This window comes from Oncorhynchus keta, chromosome 21 (assembly GCF_023373465.1).
Source record: "Oncorhynchus keta strain PuntledgeMale-10-30-2019 chromosome 21, Oket_V2, whole genome shotgun sequence".
Classification (NCBI taxonomy): domain Eukaryota; kingdom Metazoa; phylum Chordata; class Actinopteri; order Salmoniformes; family Salmonidae; genus Oncorhynchus; species Oncorhynchus keta.
The window spans coordinates 38,498,801-38,514,892 of record NC_068441.1 but is presented as its reverse complement, the minus strand read 5'-3'; the positions used below and the strand labels follow the sequence as shown (position 1 = coordinate 38,514,892).

At 43.3% G+C, this 16,092-nt stretch overlaps 1 protein-coding gene across 5 annotated transcripts in view; it reads left to right on the top strand.

The window, feature by feature from the left end:
* ell2 (elongation factor for RNA polymerase II 2) overlaps positions 1-16,092 on the top strand; it is a 48,094-nt gene that overhangs the window by 24,014 nt on the left and 7,988 nt on the right. For 3 of the 5 annotated variants that reach the window (XM_035797512.2, XM_035797511.2, XM_035797513.2), the window contains exon 11: positions 4,387-4,431. The exons of 1 other annotated variant lie outside the window; for it this stretch is intronic. In XM_035797512.2, coding sequence (XP_035653405.1) covers positions 4,387-4,431 — 45 coding nt within the window. Of the gene's footprint in view, positions 1-4,386; positions 4,432-6,743; positions 7,331-16,092 lie in introns of those variants that run through there. One more of the 5 variants, XM_052473862.1, reaches the window with a different exon arrangement.

Sequence of the window (16,092 nt, the reverse complement as noted above, 5' to 3'; positions counted from 1 at the left end):
AACACTTTGTATTGGGCATGGTGATGTTAGGCTTGTGTGGCTGCACGGCCATGGAAACTCATTTCATTATGCTTTGTCATTTTCTTGTTGGAACGTAAATCTTTGCCCCATTCACTTGCATTCTGAAGCAGGATCTCGTCAAGATCTGGTCACGTGCTGAATACAGGTGGAGACTACTGTGAAATGCTTATTTACGAGTCCATTTCCAACAATGCAGAGTTAAAAAGACAGCTTTTCCTTTTTTTTTAGTAAATATTTAACGCAATAAAATAACAATAACGAGGCTATACAACGTATCAGTACAGAGTCAATGTGCAGTGGTACGAGGTAATACAGTGTATATACATTATGTAAAAGTGACGAGGCAATCAGAATATTTAACAGAGTAGCAACAGTGTGTGGGAGTGTCAGTGTAGTATGTGTGGGTAGAGACTCGTGAGTGTGCATAGAGCCAGTGCAAGAGAGTCAGTGCCTGTATTTGGCTCCATTCATTGTTCCCGCCATCCATCCAGTCCCTGCCGCTGAAAAGCATCCCTATAGAATGATGCTGCCACCATCATGCTTCACGGTGTTTGACAGGTGATGAGCTGTGCCAGGTTTTCTCCAGACATAATGCTTTGTGTTCGACCAAAAACTTTTTACCGTCATCTTTTGCTTTTATCATCGGAGTCTTTCACTGGCCTTTTTGCGTACTCCAGTTGTGCCTTTTTCTCAGGAGTGGCTTCTGTCTGGCCACTTTTTCATAAAGCCCAGATTGGTGAAGTGCTGTAGATTGTCCTTCTGGCAGGTTCTCCCATCTCAGCCAAGGAACTCTGTAGTTCTGTCAGGGTGATCATTGTGTTCTTGGTCATCTTCCTGATCAAGGTCTTTCTTGCCTGTTTGGTCCGATAGCCAACTCTATGCGGAGTCTGTGTAGTTCCATATTTATTTATTCTTATTTCACAATGATGTAGACTACTGTACTTCAACATTCTAGAAATTGTTTTAAACATTTGCCAAGATGTATGCTTCATCACAATTCTATCTTGAAGTCCAAGGAGCTGTCCGTAGATCTCAATGGTATAGTTTTTGCTCAAACTTTTTTTTTTTTTTTTTTTTAGACTTGTTTCTTTCTAAATCATGTTTAAACAATTGAATTGGCCACAGGTGGACTCCAAGTTGTAGTGACATCTCAAGGATAATCAAAGGAAATTAAATGCACTGGAGCTCAATTTGGAGTATCATAGCAAAGGGGTGTGAATACTTATGTAAATTTGGATTTATGCATTTAATTTTCAGTTAATTGGCTAAACATTTTTTGCATGTTTTCACTTTGTCGTTATGGGGTATTATGTGTGTGTAGATCTCTGAGAGAAATAATTTGAATTTTTTTTTAATTCAAGCTGTAAAACAACGTGACATTTAAGGGGTATGAAGTCAAGGGGTATAAATTAGAGGTCTTCACAGATCCACATTTGCCTAAATACCCGAAATGGTCCGGATCCAGAATTATACATGTCACCGGTCTGGATTGGATCTAATATGATTGTCTCAGGTATGTGTAATTTGAACTGACTTGTCCGGAATGGCCCTTACAGATCCGAACAAGACTGCTGCAGTAGCGGGGGAGAGAGAAATTAGATATTTTATGTTGATGCTCTTGCTTTTTCATGAGTTGGGTCTGTAGCTTGTTGTTGGCCAATCATAAGTTATCAATCATCCTTAGCGCCTACTAACTTGATGAGACTCTCACAAATATGCAGTGGTGGAGAAAGTACCCAATTTTCATACTTGAGAAAAAGTATAGATTCGTTTTAATAGAAAGTTTCTCAAGTAAGTCAGCCAGTAAAATACTACTTGAGTAAAAATATACTTAAGTATCAAAAGTAAAAGTATGAATCACTTAAAATTCCTTATATTAAGCAAAGCAGACAGCACCATTTCCTTGTTTTTAAAATTTAAGGATAACCAGGGGCACACTCCCAACACTCAGATTATTTACAAAATATGCATTTGTGCTTAGTGAGTCCACCAAGCCAAGAGGCTTGCTCTAGGACACCCACAAGACTCGTCTGAAGGTCCCCCAGTACCAGTTGAAACCATGAATGGAAGTATATGAGACTGTTTTTAGTGCCCCAAAAAAATGGAGAGGGAGAGACTGAACAAGTTCCACAGACGTGGAATAATGTGTCCCTGAACAGGAAATCAAGTACAGAACGAGCAGTATAGCTGGTAACATTGTCATGCTGGAGGGTTATATCAGGATGAGCCTGCAGGAAGGGTACCACATGAGGGAGGAGGATGTTTTCCCGGTAACGCACAACATTGATTGCCTGCAATGACAAGCTCAGTTCGATGATGCTGTGACACAGCATGACGGACCCGCCACCTCCAAATCGATCCTGCTCCAGAGTACAGGCCTCGGTGTAACGCTGATTCCTTCGACGATAAACACAAATCCGACCATCATCCCTGGTGAGACAAAATCGTCAGTGAAGAGCACTTTTTGCCAGTCTTGTCTGGTCCAGCGATGGTGGGTTTGTGCCCATTGGTGACATTGTTGCCTGTGATGTCTAGTGAGGACCTGCCTTACAACAGGCCTACAAGCCCTCAGTCCACCCTATTGGGGACAGTCTGAGCACTGATGGAGGGATTGTGTGTTCCTGGTGTAACTCAGTTGTTGTTGCCATCCTGTACATGTCCCGCAGGTGTGATGTACCGATCCTGTGCAGGTGTTCTTACACGTGGTCTGCCAATGCGAGGACAATCCGCTGTCCGTCCTGTCTCCCTGTAGAGCTGTCTTAGGCGTCTCACAGTAAAGACATAGCATAGACATTTATTGCCCTAGCCACGTCTGCAGTCCTCATACCTCCTTGCAGCAGGCCTAATGATCATTCACGCAGATGAGCAGGGACCCTGAGCATCTTTCTTTTGGTGTTTTTCAGAGTCTGTAGAAAGGCCCCTTTTGTGTTCTAAGTTTTCATAACTGTGACCTTAATTGCCTACCATCTGTAAGCTGTTAATGTCTTAACGACCGGTCCACAGTTGCATGTTCATTAATTGTTTATGGTTCATTGAACAAGCATGAGAAACTGTGTTTAAACCCTTTACAATGAAGATCTGGGAAGTTATTTGGATTTTTACGAATTATCTTTGAAAGACAGGGTCCTGAAAGTGACTTTTTTGTGTTGAAATATATTTCACTTCTTTTCTCAGTTTTTTTTTTATATCCTAAATATAGGACAAACACTTCAAAACCTTGTTATTTTTTGACCTTTTTCTTTTTTTCAATGTTTTCTGGGCTCTAGTAGTAAAGGCCAAATTCAATATTTGACCATTTGTATTTTTTTTCCAAATATCTTTACCTAAAGTCCTGAAATTCCAAATCGAATAGTATGACTATGGATCATTTTTATTTATTTTAGTAAGTTAAGAACAAAATCTTATTTTATATGGTGGCTTAGGAACAGTGGGTTAACTGCCTGTTCAGGGGCAGAATGATAGATTTGTACCTTGCCAGCTCGAGGGTTTGAACTTGCAACTTCCTGTTACTAGTCCAACACTCTAACCACTAGGCTACCCTGTTTTACGATATAGCTATCGTAAAACAATTCCATATGTCAGCTTAGAACCCTCCCTCTCCCAATAGACTTAAGAATTCATTTTCTGACTTTTTATTTTTAACTATAGGCTGAGAATGTGCATGCACTGCAGACTCAATTAGCCTAGCTAGCTTAACTAGCTTTTCCCAGTTTGATGCAATCAAGACATAATACATAATCATATTTGATGATTAATAACCTAGCTATGGTAGCTATTAGTCTACTGTAGCGTGAGTCGGCTTGGTTGGTTGCTGTCTCTTCCACCCTGCTCCCCATGTCACTCGCTCACAGTATAGCCCTTCCCCTGCCTGCTAGAGCTGCACCGGTCTCATTCCTCTCACGCTTTATCAGCTCCTATTTTAATAAAGTAGCTTAAACTTATTCAGCTTCCCGCACTCTGATCGGAATGGGTCTAGATCCGACCAGGTCTCTGTAAAAAAAATTAAAAAAAATAATGCATATTGGGTCTGGGTGGGAAAGCCCCAGGTCCATTTCAAAATGGGTCTACATTTTTGGATCCTTGAAGACCTCTAGTATGATTTACTTTCTGAAGGCACTGTATGCATTTTTGGTCGTTGAGTCAATTATACCATGCCCATTTTCAAGCTGGTCTTTCAAAAAATATATATAATTAAATATTTACGCAAATTTAGCTGGCTACCTCATTGATCCTGCTTTGTAGTATACCCCTCAGGTCATATAACAACTAGGTCTACACCAAAGAGTACCAGGTCAGATTTAAAGTCTGGTTTCAATGGAACACATGCTCATGTAAATGAAAGCGACGTTGTTTCAACTTTTGCAGGAGGTACATGAAGACGTGATGAAAGAGTACAACAAAATGAGACTAGTAAGTAAAACAAATATTTAAATAGCAAACTTAGTCAGTGAGCTATTAGCTAGCTAATGTGTGTAAATATGAATTTGCTAGGCAAAATAGTGTTTCCTTGCGTAGTTGCGTCAAGACCCAATTTTTGGCCAAGCACTTGTTTTTGCGACGCAGCATAGCCATTTTCAGTCTTTGCATTACACGCTTAGTGCATTCGGAAGGAATTCAGACCACATGACTTTCTCCACATTTTGTTACATTATGGCCTTGTTCTAAAATTGATTAAATAAAACATTTTTGCTCATCAGTCTATACACAATACGCCATAATGACACAGAAAACAGGTTTTTATAAAATTGTACAAAAAAGGTACTGCAGTGCTAGCTGTACCACTAGAGATTCTGGGTTCGAGTCCAGGCTCTGTCATAGCCGGCCGCAACCGGGAGACCCATGGGGCGGCGCACAATTGGCCCAGCGTCGTCCGGGTTAGGGGAGGCTTTGTCCATCAGGGATGTCCTTTGGCTGGCCGGGCGCAGTGCACGCTGACACGGTCGCCAGGTGTATGGTGTTTCTTCCCGGCACATTTGTGCAGCTGGCTTCCGGGTTAAGTGGGCCTTGTGTCAAGAAGCAGTGCGGCTTGGTTGGGTGGTGTTTTGGAGAACGCACGGCTCTCGACCTTCGCCTCTCCCGAGACCGTACAGGTGTTCCAGCGACGAAGACATTAACTGTCAATTGGATTCCACGAAATTCGTGAGAAAGGGGTAAAAAAAAAAAAGAGTTTTTAAGTTCTCAGACCCTTCGCTATGAGACTCGAAATTGAGCTCCGGTGCATCCTGTTTCCATTGATCAACCTTGACATGTTTCTACAATTTGTTTGGAATCCACCTCTGGTACATTCAATTGATTTGGGCATGATTTGGAAAGGAACATCTGTCTATTTAAGGTCCCACAGTTGACCGTGCATGTCAAAGCAAAAACCAGGCCATGAGGTCAAAGGAATTGTCCGTAGAGCTCTGAGACAGGATTGTGTTGAGGCACAGATCTGGGGAAGGGTACCAACAATATTTCTGCAGCATTGAAGGTCCCCAAGAACCCAGTGGCCTCCATTCCTAAATAGAAGAGGTTTGGAACCACCAAGAATCTTCCTAGAGCTGGCCGCCCTGAAAACTAAGCAATCTGGGGAGAAGGTCCTTGGTCAGGGAGGTGACCAAGAACCCAATGGTCACTCTGACAGCGCTCCAGAGTTTCTCTGTGGAGATGGGAGAATCTTCCAGAAGGACAACCAGCTCTACAGAGCTTCACAAATCAGGCCTTTATTGTAGTGGCCAGACAGAAGCCATTCCTCAGTAAAAGGCACATGACAGCTTACTTGGAGTTTGCCAAAATGCAACTAAAGACTCTCAGACAATGAGAAACAAGATTCTCTGGTCTGAAGACCATGAGAAACAAGATTCTCTGGTCTGATTGAACGCTTGGCCTTCCCGTCTGGAAGAGTCCTGGCACCATCCCCATGTTGAAGCATGGTGGTGGCAGCAGCATGCTGTGGGGATGTTTTTCAGCGGCAGGGAATGGGAGACTAGTCCGGATCGAGAGAAAGATGAACGGAGCAAAGTACAGAGATCCTTAATGAAAACCTGCTCCAGAGCGCTCAGAACCTGACTGAGGCGAAGGTTCACCCTTCCAACAGGACAGTGAACCTAAGCACACAGGCAAGACTACGCAGGAGTGGCTTCGGGACTAGTCTCTGAATGTCCTTGAGTGGCCCAGCCAGAACCCGGACTTGAACCTGATCGAACATCTATGAAGAGACCGGAAAGTAGCTGTGCGGCGACACTCCCCATCCAACCTAAAATAGCTTGAGAGGATCTGCAGAGAAGAATGGGAGGAAGTCCCCAAATACAGGTGTGCCAAGCTTATTGCGTCATACCGAAGAAGACCGAAGGCTGTAATCGCTGCCAAAGGTGCTTCAACAAAGTACTGAGTAAAGAGTCTGAATACTTATGTAAATGTGATTTCTGTTTTTGCTTTGTTGTGTGTGTGGATTGATGGGGGAAACTTTAGAATAAGGCTGTAATGTAACAAAGTTGGAAAAAGTGAAGGAGTCTGGATACTTCCCGACTGTACATGTGGTATAAATTAGCAATGGCACTAATCGCTAGCTACTCTACCATTCAAAAGTTTGAGGTCACATAGGAAATTCCTTGTTTTAAAGAAAAGCGCAAAAAAATGTCCATTTAAAATAACATCAAATCGATCAGAAATACAGTTTAGATAATGTTGTAAATGACTATTGTAGCTTGAAACTAGTTTGACTTTTTTTTTTTTCAACGCAGATACCGATTTATTGGAGGACCAACAAAAGCCGGTACCGATTAAAAAATGTAATGATGACAATTACAACAATACTCAATGAACACTTATTTTAACTTAATATAATACATAAATAAAAATCCATTTAGCCTCAAATAAATAATGAAACATGTTCAATTTGGTTTAAATAATTCCAAAACAAAGTGTTGGCACATTGCACTTTTACTTTCTCCATGTAAGAAAGCTAACGTTTAAGTTCCTTGCTCAGAACATGAGAACATGTGAAAGCAGGTGGTTCCTTTTAAAATGAGTCGTCAATATTCCCAGGTAAGAAGTTGTAGTTATTATAGGACTATTTCTCTCTATACCATTTTGTATTTCATAAACCTTTTGACTATTGGATGTTCTTATAGGCACTTTAGTATTGCCAGTGTAACAGTATAGCTTCCGTCCCTCTCCTCGCTCGAACCAGGAACACATCGACAACAGCCACCCTCGTTACCCATGCAGAGCAAGGGGAACAACCATTCCAAGTCTCAGAGCGAGTGACGTTTGAAACGCTATTAGTGCGCACCCCGCTAATAGCTAGCCATTTCACATCGATTACACCAGCCTAATCTCGGGATTTGATAGGCTTGAAGTCATAAACAGCGCAATGCTTGAAGCATTCTGAGAAATGAAGGATATTCCACGTGTGAAATTTCCAAGAAACTGAAGATCTTTTACATTGCAGTGTACTACTCTTCAAAGAACAGAGCAAACTGGATCTAACCGGAATAGAGTGGGAGGCCCCGGTCACAACTGAGCAAGAGGACAAGTACATTAGTGTCTAGTTTGAGAAACAGACACCTCACAAGTCCTCAACTGGCAGCTTCATTAAATAGTACCCGCAAAACACCAGTCTCAACAGTGAAGAGGCGACTCCAGGATGCTGGCCTTCAAGGCAGAGTTGCAAAGAAAAAGCCATATCTCAGACTGGCCAATAAAAATAAAATATGAAGATGGGCAAAATAACAGACACTGGACAGAGGACCGCTGCCTAGAAGGCAATCATTCCGGAGTTGCCTCTTCACTGTTTACATTTAAACTAGTGTTTTTTTTGCGGGTACTATTTAATGAAGCTGCCAGTTGAGGACTTGTGAGGAGGCTGTTTCTCAAACTAGACACGCTAATGTACTTGTCGTCTTGCTCAGTTGTGCACTGGGGTCTCTCACTCTTTCCAATCTGGTTAGGGCCAGTTTGCGCTGTTCTGTGAAGGGAGTAGTACACAGCATTGTACGAGATCTTCAGTTTCTTGGCAATTTCTCACATGGAGTAGCCTTCATTTCTCAGAACAAGAATAGACTGACATTTCTGGCCATTTTGAGCCTGTAATCGAACCCACAAATGCTGGCTCTCCAGATACTCAACTAGCCTAAAGGTCAGTTGTATTGCTTCTTTAAAACCTGTTATGGATCATGCTCATTTTCGCAGCTTTTTTTTCGCGCAACATTTCAGTGTCCTGCTACTCATGCCAGGAATATAGTATATGCATATGATTAGTACGTGCGTTTCATCAAAGCGCAGGAAAATCTGATCACTGAAAACTGGAAAATATATCAATGCGCCAGTTGCCGGTATTGTTGATGGGAAAACAAATTACATGAAGCGGAGATTGCAATTCCTACAGCTTCCACACGATGTCAACAGTCTTGTCATTTGCCTAGGCTTTGTTTCTTGGTCAAACGAACAAGACAGCCCATTTCTTCCAGTCTCCGACAGGATGTTTTGGTTGAGAAATATTTGGACATGATATCAGGACGTGGAGCTATTGAATATACATCGCCCCGTGATCATTTTGATAGATTATTAACGTTTAATACCTAAAGTTGCATTACAAAAGTATTTCGAAGTGTTTTGTGAAAGTTTATCGTCGACTTAATTTTAAAAAATGACGTCTCGTTATAAAACTCCGTTTTTTCCTTGATTAGTCTTCATAGATCGATATCTAGGCTATATATGGACCGATTTTAATCGGAAAAAAAGACCCAATAGTGATGTTTATGGGACATCTAGGAGTGCCAAGAAAGAAGCTCGTCAAATGTAATGAATGTTTTATATTTTATTTCTGCGTTTTGGGTAGCGCCGGCTACCGCAAAATCTGTCGTTTTAGGTGACGTTCCAGTAATTTGGGGGTGCATGCTATCAGATAATAGCTTCTCATGCTTTCGCCGAAAAGCATTTTACAAATCTGACTTGGTGGATAGATTCACAACGAGTGTTGCTTTAATTCAGTACCTTGAATGTGTGTTTTAATGAAAGTTTGAGTTTTATCAAACTATACGCGGCGCCCTTGAAATTTACGCTGATTTGATCCCCGCAGAGGGAGCTAGTCCCTAACAAGTTAAGTACAACAGCTTATAACTGTGCTAACATAGTTGCAAAAGGGTTTTCTCATGCTCAATTTGCCTTTTTTTTTAATTATAAACTTGGATTAGCTAACACAACGTGTCATTGGAACACAGGAGGGATGGTTGCTGATAATGGGCCTCTGTATGCATACATAGATATTCCATGAAAAATCTGCAGTTTCATTTACATTTACATTACATTTAAGTCATTTAGCAGACGCTCTTATCCAGAGCGACTTACAAATTGGTGCATACACCTTATGACATCCAGTGGAACAGCCACTTACAATAGTGCATCTAAATCTTTTTAGGGGGGGGGGGTGAGAAGGATTACTTACCCTATCCTAGGTATTCCTTGAAGAGGTGGGGTTTCAGGTGTCTCCGGAAGGTGGTGATTGACTCCGCTGTCCTGGCGTCGTGAGGGAGTTTGTTCCACCATTGGGGGCCAGAGCAGCGAACAGTTTTGACTGGGCTGAGCGGGAACTGTACTTCCTCAGTGGTAGGGAGGCGAGCAGGCCAGAGGTGGATGAACGCAGTGCCCTTGTTTGGGTGTAGGGCCTGATCAGAGCCTGGAGGTACTGAGGTGCCGTTCCCCTCACAGCTCCGTAGGCAAGCACCATGGTCTTGTAGCGGATGCGAGCTTCAACTGGAAGCCAGTGGAGAGAGCGGAGGAGCGGGGTGACGTGAGAGAACTTGGGAAGGTTGAACACCAGACGGGCTGCGGCGTTCTGGATGAGTTGTAGGGGTTTAATGGCACAGGCAGGGAGCCCAGCCAACAGCGAGTTGCAGTAATCAAGACGGGAGATGACAAGTGCCTGGATTAGGACCTGCGCCGCTTCCTGTGTGAGGCAGGGTCGTACTCTGCGGATGTTGTAGAGCATGAACCTACAGGAACGGGACACCGCCTTGATGTTAGTTGAGAACGTCAGGGTGTTGTCCAGGATCACGCCAAGGTTCTTAGCGCTCTGGGAGGAGGACACAATGGAGTTGTCAACCATGATGGCGAGATCATGGAACGGGCAGTCCTTCCCCGGGAGGAAGAGGAGCTCCGTCTTGCTGAGTTTCAGCTTGAGGTGGTGATCAGTCATCCACACTGATATGTCTGCCAGACATGCAGAGATGCGATTCGCCACCTGGTCATCAGAAGGGGGAAAGGAGAAGATTAATTGTGTGTCGTCTGCATAGCAATGATAGGAGAGACCATGTGAGGTTATGACAGAGCCAAGTGACTTGGTGTATAGCGAGAATAAGAGGGCCTAGAACAGAGCCCTGGGGGACACCAGTGGTGAGAGCGCGTGGTGAGGAGACAGATTCTCGCCACGCCACCTGGTAGGAGCGACCTGTCAGGTAGGACGCAATCCAAGCGTGGGCCGCGCCGGAGATGCCCAACTCGGAGAGGGTGGAGAGGAGGATCTGATGGTTCACAGTATCGAAGGCAGCCGATAGGTCTAGAAGGATGAGAGCAGAGGAGAGAGAGTTAGCTTTAGCAGTGCGGAGCGCCTCCGTGATACAGAGAAGAGCAGTCTCAGTTGAATGACTAGTCTTGAAACCTGACTGATTTGGATCAAGAAGGTCATTCTGAGAGAGATAGCGGTAGAGCTGGCCAAGGACGGCACGCTCAAGAGTTTTGGAGAGAAAAGAGAGAAGGGATACTGGTCTGTAGTTGTTGACATCGGAGGGATCGAGTGTAGGTTTTTTCAGAAGGGGGTGCAACTCTCGCTCTCTTGAAGACGGGAGGGACGTAGCCAGCGGTCAGGGATGAGTTGATGAGCGAGGTGAGGTAAGGGAGAAGGTCTCCGGAAATGGTCTGGAGAAGAGAGGAGGGGATAGGGTCAAGCGGGCAGGTTGTTGGGCGGCCGGCCGTCACAAGACGCGAGATTTCATCTGGAGAGAGAGGGGAGAAAGAGGTCAGAGCATAGGGTAGGGCAGTGTGAGCAGAACCGGCGGTGTCGTTTGACTTAGCAAACGAGGATCGGATGTCGTCGACCTTCTTTTTCAAAATGGTTGACGAAGTCATCTGCAGAGAGGGAGGAGGAGGGGGGGGGGGAGGATTCAGGAGGGAGGAGAAGGTGACAAAGAGCTTCCTAGGGTTAGAGGCAGATGCTTGGAATTTAGAATGGTAGAAAGTAGCTTTAGCAGCAGAGACAGAGGAGGAAAATGTAGAGAGGAGGGAGTGGAAGGATGCCAGGTCCGCAGGGAGGCGAGTTTTCCTCCATTTCCGCTCGGCTGCTGTTTCCAGCTACAATAGTCATTTACAACATTAACTATGTCTACACTGTATTGCTAATCAATTTTTTTAATGGACAAAAAAGTGCTTTCAAAAACAAGGACATTCACAAGTGACCCCAAACTTTTGAACGGTAGTGTACATGCACCAGCAGGAGTGAAGTTGAAGTCTGGCTGTCTACTTGTCCTTCACGAGTCATAACCCGTTTTGGAAGGGAGACTTGAAACATGTTCCAGTCTCACTTTAAGAAGTGGACATTGTATTATAAGGATTGGATCCACCCAAATCATTTGGGATCCTGAATCCTTTCACAGCATTATTAGGCTTCGTTGAGACAATGACTTATCAATAACCCAAGTCCAACTCATTTAATCTCTACCGTTGTCATAATGCTTCAGTAAATGTACATTATCCTAGGGGTGTTGAAAGAGACAATGAAAGTAACCTAATTTAACCTAACCTAATTTATGACTAGGGGGTGATATTTTAATTTTTGGATAAAAAATGTTCCCGTTTTAAACAAGATATTTTGTCACAAAGATGCTCGACTATGCATATAATTGACAGCTTTGGATAGAAAACTGACATTTCCAAAACTGCAAAGATATTGTCTGTGAGTGCAACAGAACTGATGTTACAGACGAAACTCAGATAAAAATCCAATCAGGAAGTCCAGCATTTTTTGAAACCGCCTCATGCCAATGACTATGTGGCTGTGAATGAGCTACGAATGAGCTTACGTTTTCTACGTATTCCCCAAGGTGTCTACAGCATTGATGTCTTTTTACGCATTTCTGTTGAAGAATAGCCGTAAGGGACTACATTTAGCAAGTGGTCACATGATGTCTCCCGCAGAAAATCTTGCGTAAAATACTGAGGTAGCCATTTTTCCAATCACTTCTTATGAGAAACCAATTGCCTCGACGGATATATTATTGTGTGTGTGTGTGTGTTAAAAACACCTTGAGGATTGATTCTAAACAACGTTTGCCATGTTTCTGTCTATGGAGCTAATTTGGAATAAAGTTTGGTGTTGTAGTAATAGCATTTTCCAGTCGATTTCTCAGCCAAGCATGATGAACAAACTGGAGCTATTGCGCCTACAAAAATAATATTTTTGGAAAAAAGGAACATTTGCTATCTAACTGAGTCTCCTGAGTGAAAAACATCCCAAGTTCTTCAAAGGTAAATGATTTAATTTGATTGCTTTTCTTATTTTCGTGAAAATGTTGCCTGCTGCCAGCAGAGCCTAGCATAGCATTATGCCGTGCTAAACTTACACAAATGCTTGACTAGCGTTAGCTGTAAAGCATATTTTGAAAATCTGAGATGACAGTGTGATTAACAAAAGGCTAAGAAGTGTCTCAATATATTTCATTTGTGATTTTCATGAATAGGAATTTTCTAGGGGCATTTATTTCCGCTGCGTTATGCTAATTAGTTTGAAGCTATGATTAAGCTATGAGGCTATGAAATGCGTAAAAAGACGTCACAATGCTGTAGACACCTTGGGGAATACGTAGAAAGTGTACCTATGATAAATTACAGGCCCCATCTTTTTAAGTGGGAGAACTTGCACAATTGGTGGCTGACTAAATACTTTTTGCCCCACTGCGTGTGTGTGCGCGCGCGTGTGTGCGCGCGTGTGTGCGCGCGTGTGTGCGCGTGTGTGCGCGTGTGTGTGCGCGTGTGTGTGCGCGTGTGTGTGCGCGTGTGTGTGCGCGTGTGTGTGCGCGTGTGTGTGCGCGTGTGTGTGCGCGTGTGTGCGCGCGTGTGTGTGCGCGCGTGTGTGTGCGCGTGTGTGTGCGCGCGTGTGTGTGCGCGCGTGTGTGCGCGCGTGTGTGTGTGTGTGCGCGTGTGTGCGCGTGTGTGTGCGTGTGCGCGTGTGTGCGCGTGTGTGTGTGCGCGTGTATATATATATCTATATATATATTTATTTATATTTTTTTATATATATCTCCCAAAAATATAGACATACACTTAAAAAAAAAATATTAAAAATATATACTTTTATTCCCTGCAACTCCTCCCACCCCCCAAAAAATGGAGTAAACTAATAAACAGTAACACTTTGGCTTCTACCTTCAGATTATACATATTTTAGACATAATAGTTATATATTGGTTGTTTTTAGTCCTATTTCTGATGCGCATCCAGTTTGATTTCTATTTGTAACTGCCATTTCACAAAATTTCTGAACCTTTATACATTTTTCAAACCCTGTATGTTTTACAATGGTTATCTTGTTATAATATTTATTCCCGAGATGGCATAGCAGTTCAGACGTCTTTTGTCCTCATCGTGTCCTGTGTGTATATATATATATTTACAACTTTTTTTTTCACATACATTTTATTTTTATTTTCCATCAACTCATCTTCAAAACACTCTCCTGCAACCCGCCTCACCAATTTATATTTATAAATAAGTATTATTTACCTCAAATCGACAATCAAAAATCAAATCCAGAGTCGGCTTTCTATTCCGCAACAAAGCCTCCTTCACTCACGCTGCCAAGCTTACCCTAGTAAAACTGACTATCCTACCGATCCTCGACTTCGGCGATGTCATCTACAAAATGGCTTCCAACACTCTACTCAGCAAACTGGATGCAGTCTATCACAGTGCCATCCGTTTTGTCACTAAAGCACCTTATACCACCCACCACTGCGACTTGTATGCTCTAGTCGGCTGGCCCTCACTACATATTCGTCGCCAGACCCACTGGCTCCAGGTCATCTACAAGTCCATGCTAGGTAAAGCTCCGCCTTATCTCAGTTCACTGGTCACGATGGCAACACCCATCCGTAGCACGCGCTCCAGCAGGTGTATCTCACTGATCATCCCTAAAGCCAACACCTCATTTGGCCGCCTTTCGTTCCAGTACTCTGCTGCCTGTGACTGGAACGAATTGCAAAAATCGCTGAAGTTGGAGACTTATCTCCCTCACCAACTTCAAACATCAGCTATCCGAGCAGCTAACCGATCGCTGCAGCTGTACATAGTCTATAGGTAAATAGCTCACCCTTTTTCACCTACCTCATTCCCATACTGTTTTTATACTGTTTTTATTTATTTACTTTTCTGCTCTTTTGCACACCAATATCTCTACCTGTACATGCCCATCTGATCATTTATCACTCCAGTGTTAATCTGCAAAATTGTATTATTCGCCTACCTCCTCATGCCTTTTGCACACATTGTATATAGACTGCCCATTTTTTCTACTGTTATTGACTTGCTAATTGTTTACTCCATGTGTAACTCTGTGTTGTCTGTTCACACTGCTATGCTTTATCTTGGCCAGGTCGCAGTTGCAAATGAGAACTTGTTCTCAACTAGCCTACCTGGTTAAATAAAGGTGAAATAAAAATAAAAATAAAATAAATAAATCCTCCAAGAAGCTAGCCAGAAACTAACCAGAAGCGAGCCAGGAGCTAGCTAGAAGCTAGTTCAGAAGCTAGTTAGCTTCTTTACTGGCAAATCGTTAGTATTCAGCTAACCACGGTTTGTGGTCATAAGCTATCCTTTAGCTCAAATCTATCGCCAGTTTTTGTACGGCGCGGAACGGAACATACCGGACCAATTTCTCTCCATGTCCTTGGATTTCAACTGCTCTCTGGACATTCATTCCCGGATCTCACAGCTAGCTAGCTGCTATCCGTGTGTCTATCTGCTTTCGTCGATTCCGGAGCAAACATCAATTACTCCGGAGCTAGCCAGCTCCGTCAATCACTCCTGAGCTCCGTCAATCACTCCTGGGCTGCAGTCACCTATCTGGACCCGTTTTACTGCCTACGCGGAGCCCCACCGGGCCTTCACAACTGGACTGCCGTTGTTATCTACCCGAAGGAGATCTGGCTGGCTCCTCCGTCGCGACGTTACCTGAACGCCCATCTGCGGCCTGCTAACCGTTAGCTGTCTTACCGGCTGCTCTCAGAATAGACAAGCGGACAATTTATTTATTTTTATTATTATTATGTTTCTTCTTGGGCCTCTAACTATATGTATTGTTTTTATTTTTTTGTTGTGTGATTTGGACTAATCCCCTCTACCACACGGAACTCCACTAATCTACTGACGGAACGCAAGAGGTGGCTAACAACAGACCTCCATCCTATGCTAGCTTGCTACCGATGTCCTGGCTAGCTATCTAAATCGCCGTGACCCCCAAACCAACCACTCCACTCACTGGACTCTTTTGATCACTCGACTAAGGATGCCTCTCCTTAATGTCAATATGTCTTGTCCATTGCTGTTCTGGTTAGTGTTTATTGGCTTATTTCACTGTAGAGCCTCTAGTCCTGCTCACTATACCTTATCCAATTTATTAGTTCCACCACCCACACATGCAATGACATCTCCTGGTTTCAATGATGTTTCTAGAGACAATATCTCTCTCCATCACTCAATACCTAGGTTTACCTCCACTGTATTCACATCCTACCATACCTTTTGTCTGTACATTATACCTTGATGCTATTTTATCGCCCCCAGAAACCTCCTTTTACTCTCTGTTCTAGACGACCAATTCTTATTGCTTTTAGCCTTAACTCTTATTCTTCTCCTCCTATGTTCCTCTGGCGATATAGAGGTGAATCCAGGCCCTACAGTGCCTAGCTCCACTCCTATTCCCCAGGCGCTCTCTTTTGATGACTTCTGTAACCGTAATAGCCTTGGTTTCATGCATGTTAACATTAGAAGCCTCCTCCCTAAGTTTGTTCTATTCACTGCTTTAGCACACTCTGCCAACCC